The following is a 19,682-nucleotide window of genomic DNA, read 5'->3' as shown; positions in this document are numbered from 1 at the left end:
CAAAATACAGGTAAACATTACAGACAAATGTCATACAGATAAATAGTACATCAACATTTTATATAGGTAAATCAAGGGAATTACATACAGTGCGAGTACATAACACAGGCGCTTGTCTTACTTAACATCACATGAACTTGTCATATTGTTAATCCTCTTGGGAACATGTCACATATCTTGGAATTTTACCACTTTCCGTAATGGGAGATATGGTGACCGATCAAATTCAAGGCTATTCCGAATTTTGGAATGTCAATTCAAGAGAAAAAAGTATCAACACAAGTTAAAAAAAAAAAAGGTCTCAAGTCAGATAGAAAAAAGCAAATATAACGAGACGCCATACAAAACATACATATATGCAGGAAAGAAAGTATACATTTGCAAAATTTGAAAATATCCTGTTGATTGATAACAGAATGTTTTAAAATATATCGAAGCATTTGCTAAAGAATAAAACAACGCTCGTTATAACTGAAACTCATTATAGAATGCAGACATTTAGTTGTTTTCATTTTGAACTAAGAGAATTTCGACTAGATCACCATCAGTAAAGCACACACAATACTGATACAACCTTCTATAATAGATAAATAACAGAACCAAAGAAGTGACGCTTCGTCGTTTAGATAGCTAATGGCCAAGGGGTGTAACATTGTAGCGATGTGCGCAGACACCAGTAGAAAACTGGTTATATGACCACACACATTATTTCCTCATATGAATAATACATAGTGACACAATCTGTACATATCTTTGTATTCTGTTATCGATGAGTGCATTGTGCATAAAAACAATCAAAGTACACCATTATCTACCCGCACATTGAGCTCTTAACGGGAATTTGATATAAAATATATCTTATCGGGTTTCGACGAAATGTGGATCAACTCTGCTATATAAACTTTGATTTCAAGTTCGTTAAACACACCACCCGCCGGTATGGAGCAAGATGATTTCTGGCGGGAAGGCCTCATTCCTTACTGTGTTGAGATCCACGGCTTGCCCAGTAATACCTTAACGCAAGAACTGAAGGACCATTTCAAAAACGCAAGTGACTTCCAGCTTCAACGAGGAGAGACGGACTGGAAAATTATAGTGCTGTTTTCTCATCGAAAAGGTAAACCCATTTTTCCAGGTTTTCTGCATTATTCTAGTTTCAAAACCAACACGAGGAGAAACAAAAGGCCAATGGTCACATAGCTGGTGGGTTAACATTATTTTTATTCCTGGTCCCACATTTAATATATACCAGATTTTCTGCTATCTTGCACATAGCCTCCTTCTCTTATCACGATAGAATAAGCTGGTTAGCTACGCCCACCAGCTGAAAAGTCCAGTTCAAGCGATGATCGAGACTTTCATTTAGAACGACGACACACAGAATGTATATAACATATAGTTTATTGACGCTAATTAAAGTGGGTACTTTTATCGTCTATCTTCATAGTTTAAATAGAAAGACAATGTCACTTATTGAATACTTTACCGATAAAGCCGACTCCAGTTACCCTCTATCATGCAACGTGTACCATATGTCCCAACCCTTTCCCTACCCTCTACTATCTACCCTCAATCTCACCCTCTTTCATCTAGACTGTACTCTGTACCCTATACGCTCAGCCCTCTAAGCACTATCCTCTACCAAATATTAAGTACTCTGTACCCTCTACACTCAGCCCTCCACGCACTATCCTCTACCATATATTAAGTACTCTGTACCCTATACGCTCAGCCCTCTACGCACTATCCTTTACCAAATACTAAGTACCCTGTACCCTCTACACTCAGCCATCTACGCACTATCCTCTACCAAATACTAAGTACCCTGTAGCCTCTACACTCAGCCCTCCACGCACTATCCTCTACCAAATAAGAAGTACTCTGTACCCTCTACCTCTTTCCTTTGATCCTGATCCTGTTATGTGCACCAGTACCTATACCTTCCGATGTATAACCTCTTATCGTTTACACTTAACCCTTCTTATGTAACTTTTACCCTTCACTCTATCCCCTGCTCTGTTCGTTGTACTCTGTTCCCTATAATTTCTGCTTCCACTTTCTACCTAATACGCCTTAACCAGTACCATGCACTCCTATCACCTTCCCCTACTTTCTGTAATGTACCCTGTCGCCTTATCCTTTAACATGTTTCCTAACATGAACCCTGTAATTTCTACATTCTACCCTATTCCCTTTCCATGTACCTTCTTACCTTTACCTCTTATATTGTGCCACGGATCCTTGACCCTGCACCCTGTACACCCTACCCCTACCCAGCACACTCTGCCCAATACTTTTTACCTTTCTAGGTAAGCATTTAACCCTTCTGAAGTATATATTATTTACTTACTATTCAATAATGTTGTATGCAACCATTAAATTGTAATCATGGACATCTCCTAACTTATGCATATCATTTACAGCAAATATATATCCCCTACCCTCTACCCCCTTCTATGTTCCCTGCACATTCTACCCCCTACCCTTTACTCTATATCCCCTTCCAAGTATCCTGCACAATCTACCCCTACCCTTTACTCTATAGCCCCTTCCATGTACCATGCACACTCTACCCCCTACCCTCTATTATCTACCCCTTCCATGTATCCTGCACACTCTACCTCTATCCTCTATCCCCTTCCCTGTACCCTGCACACCCTACCCCTATACTCTACAATATATCCCATTCCCTGTACCTTGCACACTCTACCCCCTACCCTGCACACTCTACCCCGTTCCATGTATCCTGCACACTATTCCCCCTACCCTCTATCCCCTTCTATGTTCCCTGCACACTCTACCCCCTACCCTCTACTTTCTATCCCCTTCCCTGTACCCTGCACACCCTACCCTCTACTCTCTATCCCCTTCCCTGTACCCTGCACACTCTACCCCCTACCATCTATCCCCATCGATGTTCCCTACACACTCTACCCACTATCATCTACTCTCTATCTCCTTCCATGTATCTTTCACATTCTACCCCCTACCCTCTACTCTCTATCCCCTTCCCTCTACCCTGCACACTCTACCCCGTTCCATGTATCCTGCACACTATTCCCCCTACCCTCTATCCCCTTCTATGTTCCCTGCACACTCTACCCCCTACCATCTACCCCCATCGATGTTCCCTACACACTCTACCCACTATCGTCTACTCTCTATCTCCTTCCATGTATCTTTCACATTCTACCCCCTACCCTCTACTCTCTACCCCTTCCATGTATCCTGCACACTCTACCCATATCCTCTATCCCCTTCTATGTACCCTACACACTCTACCCCTATCCTCTTCTCTGTACCCTGCACACCCTTCCCCCTACCCTCTACTTTCTACCCCTTCCATGTATCCTGCACACTCTACCTCTATCCTCTATCCCCTTCCCTGTACCCTGCACACCCTACCCCTATACTCTACAATATATCCCATTCCCTGTACCTTGCACACTCTACCCCCTACCCTGCACACTCTACCCCGTTCCATGTATCCTGCACACTATTCCCCCTACCCTCTATCCCCTTCTATGTTCCCTGCACACTCTACCCCCTACCCTCTACTTTCTATCCCCTTCCCTGTACCCTGCACACCCTACCCTCTACTCTCTATCCCCTTCCCTGTACCCTGCACACTCTACCCCTACCATCTATCCCCATCTATGTTCCCTACACACTCTACCCACTATCATCTACTCTCTATCTCCTTCCATTTATCCTGCACACTCTACCCCCTACCCTCTACTTTCTACCCCGTCGATGTATCCTGCAAACTCTACCCCTATCCTCTATCCCCCTCTATGCACCCGGCACACCCTACCCCTATCCTCTTCTCTGTCCCCTGCCCCCCCTTCCCCCTACCCTCTGCTTTCTACCCCGTCGATGTATCCTGCACACTCTACCTCTATCCTCTATCCCCTTCCCTGTACCCTACACACTCTACCCCTATCATCTACTCTCTATGTCCTTCCATGTATCTTTCACATTCTACCCCCTACCCTCTACTCTCTACCCCTTCCATGTATCCTGCACCCTCTACCCACATCCTCTATCCCCTTCTATGTCCCCTACACACTCTACCCCTATCATATACTCTCTATCTCCTTCCATGTACTCTTCACATTCTACCCTCTACCCTCTACTCTCTATCTCCTTCTATTTATCCTGCACACTCTACCCCCTACCCTCTACTATCTACTCCTTCCCTGTACCCTGCACACTCTATCATCTACTCTCTATCCCCTTTCATTTATCCTTCACATTCTACCTCCTACCCTATACTCTCTATCCCCTTCCCTGTACCCTGCACACTCTACCCCTTACCCTCTACTCTCTATCCCCTTCCCTGTACCATGCACACTCTACATCCTATCATCTACTCTCTATCCCCTTTCATTTATCGTTCACATTCTACCCCCTACCCTCTAGTATCTATCACCTTCTCTGTATCCTGCACACTCTACCCCCTACCCTCTACTCTCTATCTCCTTCAATTTATCCTGCACACTCTACCCCCTAACCTCTACTCTCTACCCCCTTTCATTTATCCTTCACATTCTACCCCTACTCTCTACTATCTATCCCCTTCTCTGTATCCTGCACACTCTACCCCTACCCTCTACTCTCTATCTCCTTCCATTTATTCTGCACACTCTACCCCTTACCCTCTACTCTCTATCCCCTTCCATGTACCCTGCACACTCTACCCTCTACCATATAATCCACTATCTACTAGTTAACCCCTTACACATTCTTCAGCGCTGCGAACGAAAGGTGTATTCTTTTAGTAAAAATGATTGTTAGGTTTTTTCTTGTGAAGAAAAGTACATGTTACTTGTTCTGCTTCAGTATACTGTTTAGATTTTGAGTTAAACGAAGATGATCTGATATTCATGTTTACATATATCTTAAGCTTATTGCGATACAGGATTACAAAGCTAACATGCATTGAATTCATTAAATTCATAGACAGTCGCAGACGTTATTTGACTTTTGACACTGATTTTTATTTTTGGAAATGATATCGAGCAAATCCCTGTACCCAATGTTGCAGAGAACAATGTATTCATATATAGGAGAAGCATTTAACCCTTCTGAAGTATATACTATTTACTTAATATTCAATAATGTTGTATGCACACATTAAATTGTAATCATGGAAATCTCCTAACTTATGCATATCATTTACAGCAAATATATCCCCTTCAGAATAATTTGATTAAACAATGTTGTAATTGATTTACCAACTGATCAGTTCCGGTTCATTTAAGCATATCCGGAGAAAAGAGAAAAGATCAATCTTCCATAGACCTAATGAAGAGTTACCATAGTCGGCGGTAGGATCCCTCTATCATCTCTTGTTTTCTATCATACGTGTGTGTGGTAATCCATTATGTGGAATTTGTTTTTCTATTCATTATTTTTTCTTGAAGTTTTATTCATCTTCCTTCTCTAAAGTAATTTACCTTTTTGTCTTATTAATTTTCCGTCATTAATATAGCCACATTCCAAGTTATGCATTAATTCCTCTGTTTCTCATTTAGGTGTATATGCTTCTATTTAATGTACATAAATCTTACCGAAACTCTATGTAGCAAATGGAATGTAACGTCTGACAGAAAAAATCAAGCATTTATACATTACATTATTAGTATAAGTACAAAATAATATTCACGGATAGCATTTGAACAAATGAAAAGAAAACCACGAGTGTCAGTTGGCTATTTTCTTTTTAAATGTTCCGTTTTCATCCTACATATACAATACAATAACCTTTTGTATCCTCTGTAACACAGCAGCCGCAGACACACGTAACAGTTGATAATAGTAAGGTTTATTCATAGGCGTAAATCAACATCTCATCTACGTATAGTAACACTTCACGACGTGTCTCTGACTTCGAGCTAAGAAGCTAGGCCTGTGTCCAAACCATGGCCACATTCCCCGGGTCAAATGCTACATTGTAGGCCCGTCCTCTCTCATGGTCGAAAACTATACTCTGTCTGACCTTTCCCTCCCGTGGCCAATTCCCGACTCCCCCGAACATAGGTTGTACCCCGTTAAACGTTTTCCAGTACAAATATTTTAACATTGCCTACAGACATCATCTATCATTTAGACATATAAACCTGTCATCATCTTTGGGTTCATACATACATGACAACTTAATACATGTATACACGGTGCTTCTCGTCAATTACCTGTCATATAATTCTGTATCTTACGTGATCTCTAATTTACCTGATTCACCTACGTTTCACCTTGGTCAAGTGTTGCATAGGTATGTGTCCTAAGATGTGTAAATATCTCTAAGATAAGTCAATCCCGTTAAATAATTAAATTAACTATTGGGTAGAGCCCACGACGTCACAACTCTCTCTCTCTCTCTCTCTCTCTCTGATCGCCTACGTTCTCTTCTCTCGTTGATCAGCGGTGAAGATTGTCGTTGATCGCAATGGTTGATGTAGCAGGTATTCCTCTGATGAAGTTTTCTCATGCACAGCTTCATCAACGCCATTTTTTCACTCAGCAAAGTGATTAACTTAAATGACCTTTTCCCATTCCACATGAATTAAGATGGTGCGTTCAGTTTTACTTACATTATACAAAATAACAATATGTGTTTCTAAACTTTGGGATTTTAATTTTCACTGAAGTTTTTATTCAAATGAATATTTATTTCATGTTTATCATCAAATTCATATATCACTACCTTGTTTACCTACATTTATTTTAACATCGTACAATTGAGTAAGAGATGGATTCTTACGTGCCGTATCATGAATGGGTATGAGCGATATCTTCATTTTAATTCGATTTTAACGTTATATACGAAATATATAGTAGGTTTACATTTACTCAGTTACTAACATATAAACTAAATTATCTTCACTCGTTGGGTCATTTTGGTCAGCATTTACCTTACTATCATTACTTTACCAGTTTTGCTTTTGCGATTCTAGTTTTTATTTTTGTTATCTGTTTTGATAACTCATTTAAAGGTATTCCGTCGCCATCTGATAAACTGTCCCTCTCCTTGAGGAAGTTCTTTATTATAGTGTCAAGTGCTAATCAACATACGCACTTGCCTCTGAATCGCAGCTATCTCCTGGCTGTACTACAAATAGTTGTGTTCTCATTGGACGGGCGGAATTACCCGTCGGTATCTCCCATTCATCTATATCAGCTTGCCTCAAGTGTTCAGAATGTGATTTTGTGCTTCATGTAGTACCGTCGTACTAGTTTTTGACAATAAAAGTAACTGGTGAATTTTTAATTCACTGTTCTATAGGTACGGGTGCCATTTATCTTGGAGCTTATTTTTCCTCATGTGGTGTTTTTATATATTACATGAAACTTATTATTTTCTATTCTGATCTGCATATTTGTCTATTTTGTTTCAAACTCTGCACTACAATGAATGATTGATATTTCTTTTTGGTAATGTTGTGAGGTTCTTTCAAAAATACGACGCGTCTGAAGTAAGTTTTCAATTGGTAGAACAACATCACGGTTATACAAGAAAAAGAATGAAGAATATTTTGATGATTCATTGATATCAAATCAAACTGCAGCCAAAAAATGTGACGTCACCTGCGTCACGGAGAAGGCCCCGCCTACCAGATATCTCCATTGGTTGAAATTTTATAAGCTCCGCCTACACATATTCATGAGGGAGTAGTCCTCTTTACTGCAGGGAATAATCTTTTCGTGCAGGGAGTAGTCCTTTTTTGGGAAGGGAGTAACCCTTAGATTGAGAGATTTAAGTGATTTTAGGGAAATAGAAGATTTTATCGCATTGTTTTTATATAAGGAAAACTCAGTAGAGGTATAATAATATAAATAAGTAAATGATTGTGTACAATACATTCACGGTTCCCTAGCGAAGATTAAAGATAACTTCATGATCAGAACAATTAAAAAATATTGATGTTTTTATACAGTTAATATTATGACTATATCGTGATATACTGATATACTGATTTTCGATAATATTTGAATACCAAGGTAATAATTTATCCATTTTCATATTATGTCAGATGCTGATGATTGGGTCGCGATTGGCAAGTTGGAGATTGTAATTGATGATGAAGACCCTGAAACAAATATACTTGATATTTGCGGTTGCACGCAGCCAAGCGATATCCCACTTTCATGGAAGTCATACTCACCTGAAGTAAGTAATATTTACCCAGCAGGGGAAAAACAGTTATCTACAAAGCTATTCGATGATAATAACTGCAAGAATCAATTTCTATATATGTCTGGTTATCATGTGAATAAGCCATTTATGACGATTTTTATATTTACATGAGCCCTATCATACTTAGCTCATATTTCAACCATAATATGGTAAAATCAAGTTTTATAGATAATTAGATTTTAGTGGTCAATGGTCATGGCAAAGCGTCAAAGGGCATGGTCAAAGGTCACTCTTGTCCGCTTTTGAATTACAAATTCATAAATATAGTTTTACCTTTTTGGGGTTTTTTCTCCTGGCAAATTTTGATGAAACTTTACACATGTGTCAATCTCAACATACCTTTGGCAGGTTAACATTTGGACGTAAACATTCAACTGACATTGTCATTGTTACCAAAATGTTAAGGTAGATGTTACTAAACATATAATTTTCACCTCAACATACCTTTGACAAGTTAACATTTGGGCCCAACCGTCAAAATGACATTGTCATTAATGCAAAAATGTCAAGATCACTGTTAATAAAAATAAAATTTCACCTTGATCCAGAAGGGGGAAGGGTATTAAGAGCCATGCTCAGATTCACTTTCTTTAGTATTTAATGAAAGTGCGTTATCGCTTATTTGTTCCATTAGGCACACAATAAGAAGCTATATATAGTCATATGTTATAGTTTTGAGATTCCTTTCTCAATAAAATAAAAGATGATATTTTAAGGTCTTTTATGAACGTGACATTTACGAGACCTAGGTAGAGTGATTTTTAACTCACATGACTGCTCAGCTAAGCTATTGCCATCTGTCTACGTCTGTCGTCGTCTGTTGTGCAGCAAGTGTCGTGGTTTAAACATTTACCTTTTCGAATTCTTTAACTGATTTACTTCAATCTAGGTATAAATGTTCCTTATGAGGTCCCAAAGAAATGTATTTCACAAGAATTACTAAAGCAAATGTAATTTAGGTACCGATATGAAAATCTAAGAGGGCGACTTTGGTCTCTGATTGGCGGAGATATTTTAGAGTTTTTGCAAAACTGACAGTTATATCTTTTATGGTCCTAACCTTTTCGTGCCGATCTGAAAATTCAAGATGGCCACTCAGCTTCTAATTGACTGAAATATTTCGACCTTTACTCAGCTGAACCCATCGACTCCAAATATTGTATAAGAGTTCCCCGACGAGTGTTCTTTCTTGTTTGCTTATCCAACAATTCAGCATGGCAACACAGGTCTTTGATTGGCTGTGTCATTTTTTATTTGAAATCATGTGAGCTTTAAGACCCATTCGGTCTCTTGTTATGAGTGTATTTACATTAGAAATGATTTTTATCTGCAATTTGGTATTTCTTTCAGGATTTCACGTCAAGTGATTCGACGGCCCAAACAGACAATGAGCTGAAAATTAAAAACCCAACTCCCCATAAACTACAAAATACTGAAATTGAGGAAAGGAAAGAACTGAACCCTCCAACAGGCAACAGACAATACAACAACAATTCCAAAATCGACAATAATCCTGGACAGGTTAATCGGCTGGGTGGACAATGGACCTCGTATGGGAGGCAGGGGATATCACCAGAAGTACCGTATCCAACTCCACCGAGGATCCCGCCTCCATACGGAGGCCAGGATCCGAATATTCAGCAGCCATTTGAAGGACCGTATTCGCGACCATACGGAGAACTGGGACCCGCCCGTCCGTGGTCAAATAGTGGACCAAATACAAACGTTCCGCTACCATATGGCGGACCAGGTCCTAATCTCCCGATGCCTTACGAAGGACCAGGTCCAAATGTTCCACCGCCTAATAGAGGACCTGATCGAAACATACCGCCGCCATATGGACCACCAACGCCATATTTGCAGCCTTATGGAGGACCATATCCAATGGTCCCGCCGCCTAATCAAGGATCGGATGCCATAGCCTCATCTTGGTACGGCTATCCAGGATATCACGTACATCAACAGCAGTCGTCAACGAAACATATTTCACCAGAACAGTCGTCTGCGCGACATGTGTCACCAGAACAGTCGTCACAGCAGCAGAGACTTTCAAAGAAATTTCACCGGCCTTTAGACGGTTCGTTTATGTCCATCATATAAGTCATTAATGGATTAATCATTCTGATTTGATAGGTATATAGATTATTAATCCCACGGTTTTCACTTGGGATTGGTTGATTTCTCTAGAAAACATAAGGGTGTAGGCAGGTAATAAAACGAAACTTACTGTTATTCTAAGGTTACAATTATAATAACATTTGTTGGTTGGTTAAAGGTTGAATACTATACATAGGAAAGTTTTCGCCGTGTCAAACTATCGCTCTTCGCCGATGGAATCAAGTTACGCAAAGTGTTAATTTCGCCCTTCACATTTAATTACTATGTTAAGTATGTTGTTTACTTATATTCTCTGTAATAAAAGCGATGCCCTCATTGGAGAAAACGAAAAGGACGAAAATCAAACTGCAGCAAAAATATCCTGGTATCCATTTCATCAATGTGCCTCTGCATCTTTTTTTTCAGAGCCTGGTTTGGGTAAATCAAAAACCAAATCCTTTAGCCGTGAACAGAAGCAAGTGGGCGAGGATATGATAGGGGATAAAGAAGAGATTCTTTGTGTCAATACAATTTTAGTATCTAAGTTACCTGACCATGTGAAAGAAGAGGACCTGAAGAAATTTTTCGAGAGTAAAAGAAAGTCAAGTGGGGGACCGGTTGAAAAAGTTGATATCAATCACGAAAAACAAACGGCGATAGTAACTTTTCAGAAAGCAGAAGGTAATATCAACATTGGTTTTTTTTAATATTTACCTTATAGACTCTCAACTGCCTAAAGCCATGTTCCTTTAACCTGGAATTATAATTCAATAAACTAAGCATGAAACGCGGCAAATTTACTTTTCATTGACCACAGTTCATGAGAGCAGAGATATACCTTTAGTCTTTCTGAGATTTAATTGTAAATGCAATTTACACGAAGAAGTTTTATGAGATTAAAAAGTCAAGTGGAGGGCCGGTTGAAAAAGTTTATATCAATCACGAAAAACGAACGGCACATTTCATGGGAGTAGATATCTGCCTTTGGTCTTTCTGAGATTATATTATGAGGCATTAACAACAATAGATGTGTTGTGAAATTAAACAATCATTCGATATTTGTATACTGTCCTTATGATCCAACTGAGTCAAAACCTATCAAACATAGCAAAAAGAGCATACCTTCACACGTCGATCCACTATCACTAAGTATATATACTCTCATTTATTGTTTCAGTGGTTCCACGTGTACTAGCTCGTCATCCCATGCTTTTTAAAAAGGAAATACTCGAAATTGAAGAATTTCGCGTTGAATGTGAAAGTGACGATGAATCGGAGGAAGAAACATCAGACAGTGACATAGACGATCAGGAGGATTTATCCACTATAGAAGTCCACGGGATGTCACAAAATACATCATGTGATACTATTCAGTTCTATTTTGAGAATAAAAGAAAATCAGGTGGAGGAAATATCAAGCAGTTCGATTTCGATCCTGAAAAAATCATTGCAATTATCACATTTGAGGACGCATCAGGTTTGTATGCTACTGACCTTTGCAATATTGCACACTGTTGTATAATTATTGTAAAATTGACATTTTTAAAGAAAATAGACGATATGTGGTAATAAACTTTAAATGTACGTTTTAAGATTATTTTTTTTATATTCTTTACACACTTTTCAAAAAGAAAATTGCATCGAAAGACCCGACCACGAATTTTCAATGAATAATGGGTTATATCATTGCTATGCCCATGACACATGGTCATAAAACCACAGGACAGTTGGAATACAATTTCAGAAAGTCTGGAAGCTTGTCTGACAGATATCAGTATCTGGATGAACGCCAACATGCTTAAACTTAATCAGGAAAAGACGGAACCAATCGTCTTTTCCCCAAAGTGTCAGCAAGCAATGGCTCTCCAGCTCAAGGTTGGTGCCAGAACTATTGAGACTGTTCCAGCTATTAAAAACCTAGGGGTATACTTTGACAGTTCTCTGAACATGGAGAAACAAGTGAACGCTATTTCCAAATCCTGTTACTACCAGATCAGGAACATCGGTTGTATTCGGCAGTTTCTAACTGCAGATGCATGCAAGATTTTGGTGCATTCACTTGTTACCTCTCGGTTGGATTATGGTAACGCCCTACTCTGTGGTATATCTGACAAACTAACTAGTCGTCTGCAGAGGGTCCAGAACACTTCAGCACGGCTAGTTACTCGTACTCGAAAGAGAGAGCACATCACACATGCGCTTTATTCGTTGCACTGATTACCTGTGCGATACAGGTCGCAGTACGAAATCCTGGTATACACATACAAGGCACTGAATGGAACAGCTCCTCAGTACCTACAGGAGCTTGTTACTCTGTATCAGCCGTCAAGATCACTGCGTTCGGAGTCAGAATCTCTGTTGTGTGTCCCAAAATCTCGTACTGTGACCTCCGGAGACAGATGCTTTTGGAGGGTTTCGGCTACGTTGTGGAATAGCTTACCACCTGCTATATGGAAGTCAAATACCCCGGCCAAGTTCAAGAGGGACATAAAAAGTCACCTCTTCACGTCTGCATTTTAGAATCTTTGCAAAGACGTCATGTAAATGCCACCCTTTGATTTGTTCAATTATGTGCACATTGCTTGTTGGATGTTTGAAAGTGATTGCAAGCCTTTGTTGTTTGTTTTCACAATTATAACCATTACTATTATCCATATGTTGTAAAGCGCCTTAGAGTAATTTTACAAATTATATAGGGCGCTATATAAATGTTGTATACTATTATTATTATTATTATTAGCTGATTCATTATGAATACATTGCAGTAACTGACGAAGTCATCAGAAGAAAACATGTCCTGGATGGCAGGACACTGGATGTGAAGATGTTTCTCCAGCCCCTACCTGTACAGATGTGTGAGGATAAAGTCCTACTCCGGGATGTTAATCCCGACACAAGCAAAGATGCACTGGAGAACTTTCTGGAACTAAAAGCTTCAGCCCTTCCAAAATCTTTGATATATGGTGAAGAAGAAGGAACAATTCTAGTGACGTTTGGCAAAAATATTGGTGAGCTCTAAACATTTGTTGTAAAAACACAGATATTACTCCTTTTGCATCGTATATGCGTCGATATTTTTAGCAACAGCGTTACAAGGGACAGTATATAGTATCACTAGGTATTTCAGTGGGATAGCACTATAAAGTCGGCATCAGATTCCCGCTATCACAAGGCGGCAAATACACCAATATACCCTGTTTCCGGGACACATACACGCATGCATGCATATAAAACACACATGGAGGCAAGTCCATAAATGACCATAGATGTTAATAGGATGTTAAACAAAATAACACCGAACCAAACATCAAATATTTAATGTCAATTAATTACAGAATTATCCATTATCTTTGATTACTTAAATTCTCTGAAACATTTTGATAATGTATTTTTAGAAGTTATGTGTATACACTGACAGAGAGTCATGAGCACGTGCGCTTTATACATTTCCGACTTACATGTACACAGGTAAACAGCGTATCTCAGGTAACGTCATGGGCGCTTGCTCGTAGGCATATATCATTAGAGCATGTTATGAAATAGATACATGTAATGTGAAACACCTTTTATCTCCGTTATCATAGGCCATGATCATGCTTCACTTCAATACTGTGAATTACAAACCATTAACCATTGTTTAATATAGTGTTATGAAAAAATGTTACCTATACATTATGTTTGCCTTAAATGCAGAGGCATGCTTGTAAAAAGTACTTAGCGACCTGAATTTGACAATCGGAATGCAGTCTAAGATAACTGGAATAGAATGTGTTTAACATAGACATAGGCAAGTTTATTTCATACATTTTTCCACACAAAATTTGTTACAATTTAAGTCCATACACATTTTCTCCGTCCCCATATCTACCTCTTTTTAACCAGTTTCAGGAATGGCCCTTCTTTCAAGTAGATACGTTTATATTTTGACCGTTCCTCTTGTCTCATCTGCCTCATATCGCCGTTTGGCCAGAGAAGGTGGAAGATCTGGAACGACAGCATAACCTGACTTGGGCTCAAGTACCGACAATGCTTGGTTGAGGACGATGTCTCGGTCCATAAGTGACAGGAATCTAACAATAATGTTCCGCTTGCCTATAAGGCCATTAGGTAACCTGTGTACCGCTTGAAACAACACCTGTGCGACGACATCATCCTGCATTTAAAGGGAATTCTCAAAGAAGTTCCGAATAGCTACAAGAGAGTCCATAGGATTCTCCTAAACTTCACCCTTTGTTCCTCTTACCACTAGGTTCCATTTTCTGCCCCAAACCTCGAACGCTAACCTTTCATCTGATTCTTTCTTCATCTTCTCGTTTATGTTTGGTATGGTAGCCTATTGAAGAGTTTTATTTATTTTATGGAAGTTTCTCTGGATATCAGTACATATCTATACTGAACAAACAACAGATTCAAGACTACTATAGAGACTGCGTCGCATACCATGGGTACTCATGGCAGGCCCATTAGTCCTCAAACTGCCAAGAACCGCTTGCGTGCTAAGAGAATCATTGCGCGCCGACCTTAAGTCGGGCCACCTCTGACAACACGGAGGCGGCAAGTTCGTCTTGACTGGATGCGTAGACATCTCCCGAATAGGTTTGGGATGCGTCGATGGAGGCGTGTGATGTTCACCGACGAGTCTAGATTTTGTCTGTATCGCTCAGACGGAAGAAAAAGGGTATATCGCAGACGCGGTGAGCGTTTCGCCGACGCATGCGTGGTTGAACGCGATATATTCGGTTTGGCTTCTGTAATGGTTTGGGGAGGCATCTCCCATGAAGTAAAATCCCCCTTAGTGGTCCTGGATCAAAACCTCAATGCCGTTCGATACAGAGACCAGATCCTCCAACCACATGTCCTTCCACTTTTCAGACGTCATAACCTAATTTTCCAGCAAGACAATGCTCGACCGCATGCTGCCAGAGTCTGTCGTGATTTTCTCACGGCAAACAACGTTCAGCCTCTGGAATGGCCCCCATATAGCCCCAACATGTCTCCCATTGAGCATCTGTGGGATGAGCTAGACAGACGTATTAGGAAACGTCAAAAACCCCAATTAGCACAAGAATGGAACAACATGCCCTTAAGGCGAATAAATGTTCTCATGAATTCAATGCATAGGAGAATCCGTGCAGGGATTCGTGCAAAAGGTGCCCACACCAGGTACTGAAGTGTCATTTTGTTTTTAGCGGGTATCCCACTTTGAGTGACTACTGATGACACGAGTGACGTCACACAGACTTTTCCTCTACCGTATTGTAAAGAGTAGACTTGTCCCTTCATATTGATATAATTTTTTTTACAAATTTCTCAAAATATCATAAGCTATTGATTACCTAATTCAATTGTGCCTTCGTTTTTTGTTCAGTATACTCTCCAACATATTTGTATGTATGGCGTTCACCGTCCCAGGGTGTGACAGATAGTGTAAACACTAGTGATATAAAAGTCACAGCATTTATGAAACACTCACTGTTGTCTCATGTTCAAGAGGTGAGAGGACACGGTTATGTGGCTATAACTTAAACATAACACCGGGGTCGTTATCGTGCGTCCTTATCATGTAACTGCCATACCGGATTTCCCGCATTTAATACACTTACTGTTCCCCGATGGGAACGTTTTCCAGGGTGTGCTGGCCGTTACAGACTATTAGACTATTACAATCGTTGCTATATAGTGACCAATACATTGTTTTACTGCCTATACCTTACTTAACATAAACCCATCAAACAGTTTATTGGTCGAGGTTGAATATTTTTAACACCTCAGACGTTTGGATCTTGCGCACGACACCATTGCAAACGGTGTTGATGTCGCTGTTGATTAAGTGTGGGTTCGAGGAAAGGAACCCCTCTCCTCAACCGACCTGTCGCATCCGACGTTTTTGACTGTTATGGACACTAGACGTCGATTGCTTGTTGCCATTTCAGTTGTCGTTTGAAACCGGTTTTAGAGATGGGACAGATGCAAGCTTCTGTCCTAACGTCGCGGCTTCTCACAGGGACGTCAGCTTCTTGGACAGTTTATCTACCTTTTCGTTTGTCAGCATACGTAATCAGGAAATTGCTGATGAATATATACTGAATGTTGCGGTTGTCCCTACATAAGCAGGACAATAGCCTTTGGTTTATCTACTTCGCAAAATCCAGCAGATCAGAGTTTTAGTCTATTTTTATTTAATTTTTATCCAAGAGATGAGATGTGTACGTATCATTCAATTGGTATAAAGTTGCTTTTTCGTCGATTTTAACTTAGTTCGCTATCATGGTATCACAAAATATAGCGTTTAAAAAAACCGACAACATGTCATCATAACTTGTCTGATGTCAATGGTCAATTCAATAGTTAAAATTCTTTTAAAGTATCGTACTAAAATATGTACTTCATCGAATAAATCAGAAATAAATATATCTTTACAGCAAAATCAGTTTAATCCAGAGCTTTTCTTTAATATTTCAGACTTTGATACGTTTGCAAGTTTATGTCAGAAACGTAAACTGGAGGGTAGCTTTCTTAAAGCTGAGAGAGTTGCAGTCACAAACTGTGTGTCTGTGGGTAACTTGAATCCCAACACGACATCAGACGCACTGGAAATGTTCTTTGAGAACGGAAGAAGAGGCGGGGGAGGTGATATACAAAAAGTAGAAATGTCAGACGTTGACAACTCATGTCTTATCTTCTTTGAAGATTTCAAAGGTAATTCTAATATATTAAATCTAAAATGTTCTATTTCACTTACCTTAGCCTATCTCAAAGTTAATCGTGAGTCATCGGTCGAATATATTTGTTTGACATGTAACCAAGCATAATTGAAAGTTTTGTTTTATTTTTCTTGTGCGAAAATGTATTGTGTACGTACGGGGAAAACTAAATAATGGCCAACTCATTATATTTCAATTGACCACGGACAATCTGTTGCGAATGTTAAATAAAAGTATTTAATTGCAGTGGTAGACAGCGTATGCGGTCAACGACAGTTGGTTTTGGACCATTCTACTTTGTCTGTACATCCCCATTATACTGGTCTTGGTCAGGTGAGTGACGGAGATGGACAAACGCACGCCTTTAAAGCACCTCCGCCAATAGAAGTACATGACACTGATAAAATCAAGATGTATGCATTCCTGTACCAGCATGGCAGAAAAGAAGTTTATCAAACACTAGAAGCCATTAATGCTCGGATTGAATGGCCCGAACATTATGATGACGTCCAGTTTTCAGTTTCACCAACTCTTTCGAAAACTACAAAGAATGTTAGAAAAATGGCAAGGACGTGGAACAATGATGTGCTGCAAGCAATGTTCAATATCGAGAAAAGCCTCAAGATTGAAACAATAAAAATGTTGAAAGAAATTTGGAATGATGATTTCAAGGCAAAGGTACGGACTGACGCGTTCTCAGACTCCTCTGCAGTACACGTGTCCTATGATGATCAGTCGTCTGAAGTAACATTGATTGGTTATCATAGACAAGTTGACCAGCTAGCACGATTGATCGTAGAATCAAGACTTAAGGCGGAAAATGACATTGAAAGGAAAAAGAAAAGAATAAGAGAGGAAATGAACATTAGTTTTCCGAAGCTAGTGCTACTATGTGACTTGGATACATTGAAAATATTGCGCCGAGATATACCAGACCTGGCTGTCACAGCAGACACCGATAGAGGGAAACTTCTGTTTGAAGGACAAGTCACGGATATCAAGTTAGCACAAGTGGATATATATGAAACCATGAGCAAGATGTCTCATACAAAGATGGAGAAACAATTTTCAAATGCAGGATTGCTTTTTCTTAAGACTGATGCCGTTCATCAATACCTGAAATCAAAGATGAAGGAAGCCGGTATTAGATGTTCATGGGAAGTCCAGCCAAGTGACAGTTCTATCGTTTTGTACAGTCTAACCCAACCCGATATAGTCAAGGCGGCAGATCTGATCAAGGCACGAGTTATGGAGAAGTCACACCAAATCGACAGACTTTCGATAACATTACTCTCAAAGGATCCGTGGAAGAAAATCTGCGATAATTTCACGAGAAAGTTTCCTGGAATGGTTCAGGTTGAGGCTGACATGACAAGGTATCAAGTCCAGATACTAACAATAGCTGAACATTGTGGGGAAATTTTAGAAACCATTGATGACTTCCTTGCCAAAAATACAATTATAGAGGAGTCTATGAAACTTGAACCCGGAATATCCCAGTACTTCAGGCAGTACAAACGCGACAATTTGACGTTAATTGAAAGAAGGTCAGCCCATGGAAATATCAAGATCAGTCTATCAGATGAGGAAATGGTCATTCGTGGTTCGAGAGATGATTTGAATCATGCAAAACCTTTGGTTGCAGATCTAGCTTCAAACGTAAAATTCAAATGTTTCTCTTTGGATAAACCGGGAATCCAAGAGATATTACAATCTGCATATTGGGTGTCATGTCGGCGCGATATCGAAACTAGACGGACCTGTATCATAGAAGTTTCAACAACTGGAAAGAAAGAATTTACACAGTTGAGTCATCCTGGTTCAACTTTGGATTCACAACCTGAGGTAATTGACGTGTTAATCGTCTTTTTGTGAATATATTGTATTCGATTGTTTTTGTTATATGATTAAAAAAATCGGAAAATTCTAAAATATAATTTAAATATTTAACTTGCGTTTAATTTTGGTATTCCACTATTTGCATACCATTAGTTGATAGCAACTGGGACAACAAAGAAGGGGGCTGTTATCAAGACATTCCAAGGCGACATTACTGAACTGAAAGTGGACGTGATTGTTAATGCTGCAAACAGTAGCCTGGATCATGCTGGTGGACTAGCAAAATCAATCGTAACAAAAGGTAGGCAAACATTCTCAGATAAACTGTTTTTGAAATTAATATGCAGTCTTTGACCGTTAATAAAACATGTTTGCTAAAGAGGCGCAACAGTATATATTTATTTTAGCATACTTTGGTAGGAAAAGTATTCAAGAGAAATATTAATATTAAGTCTTTAACTGTCAATAAAACATATTTGCTAAAGACGTTTAACAGTATATAATTAATTTAACATATCTAGGTGGGAAGAGTATTCAAGATGAGTGTACAGAATACGTCAAACGGAAAGGTCATCTTCATGACGGAGACATATACTGTAGCAAACCAGGAAACCTGAAATGTAAAATGATAGCACCTGCAAACAGCCCCAACTGGCGAGGTGGGGAAAAAAAGAACAAGAATATCTTGACGGAGTTATTTGGAAGAGCCTAGAAGAATGTGGTCGCGGACAATATACATCCATAGCAATACCAGCGTTGGGTACAGGAATATTCCAATATCCTGAGGATAAAGCTACACATGTCATCATTGAAACAATCCTCGAATTCATGGAAGAGGAGACACA

General features: G+C 39.5%; 1 protein-coding gene across 1 annotated transcript; it reads left to right on the top strand.

Annotated features, from left to right (window-relative positions):
* The first annotated feature begins 939 nt into the window (after positions 1-939).
* On the top strand, positions 940-18,873 carry LOC110450881. Its single transcript, XM_021498654.1, has 8 exons — positions 940-1,117; positions 8,034-8,170; positions 9,548-10,274; positions 10,721-10,975; positions 11,472-11,771; positions 13,060-13,302; positions 16,757-16,993; positions 17,246-18,873. The coding sequence occupies exons 1-8, from the start codon at positions 940-942 to the stop codon at positions 18,871-18,873; spliced, it is 3,705 nt and encodes a 1,234-aa protein (XP_021354329.1).
* The last annotated feature ends 809 nt before the right edge of the window (positions 18,874-19,682 follow it).

This window comes from Mizuhopecten yessoensis, unplaced genomic scaffold (assembly GCF_002113885.1).
Source record: "Mizuhopecten yessoensis strain PY_sf001 unplaced genomic scaffold, ASM211388v2 scaffold5525, whole genome shotgun sequence".
Lineage (NCBI taxonomy): Eukaryota > Metazoa > Mollusca > Bivalvia > Pectinida > Pectinidae > Mizuhopecten > Mizuhopecten yessoensis.
Note: the sequence above shows the minus strand (reverse complement) of the source record. Positions and strands in the feature narration are given on the sequence as shown.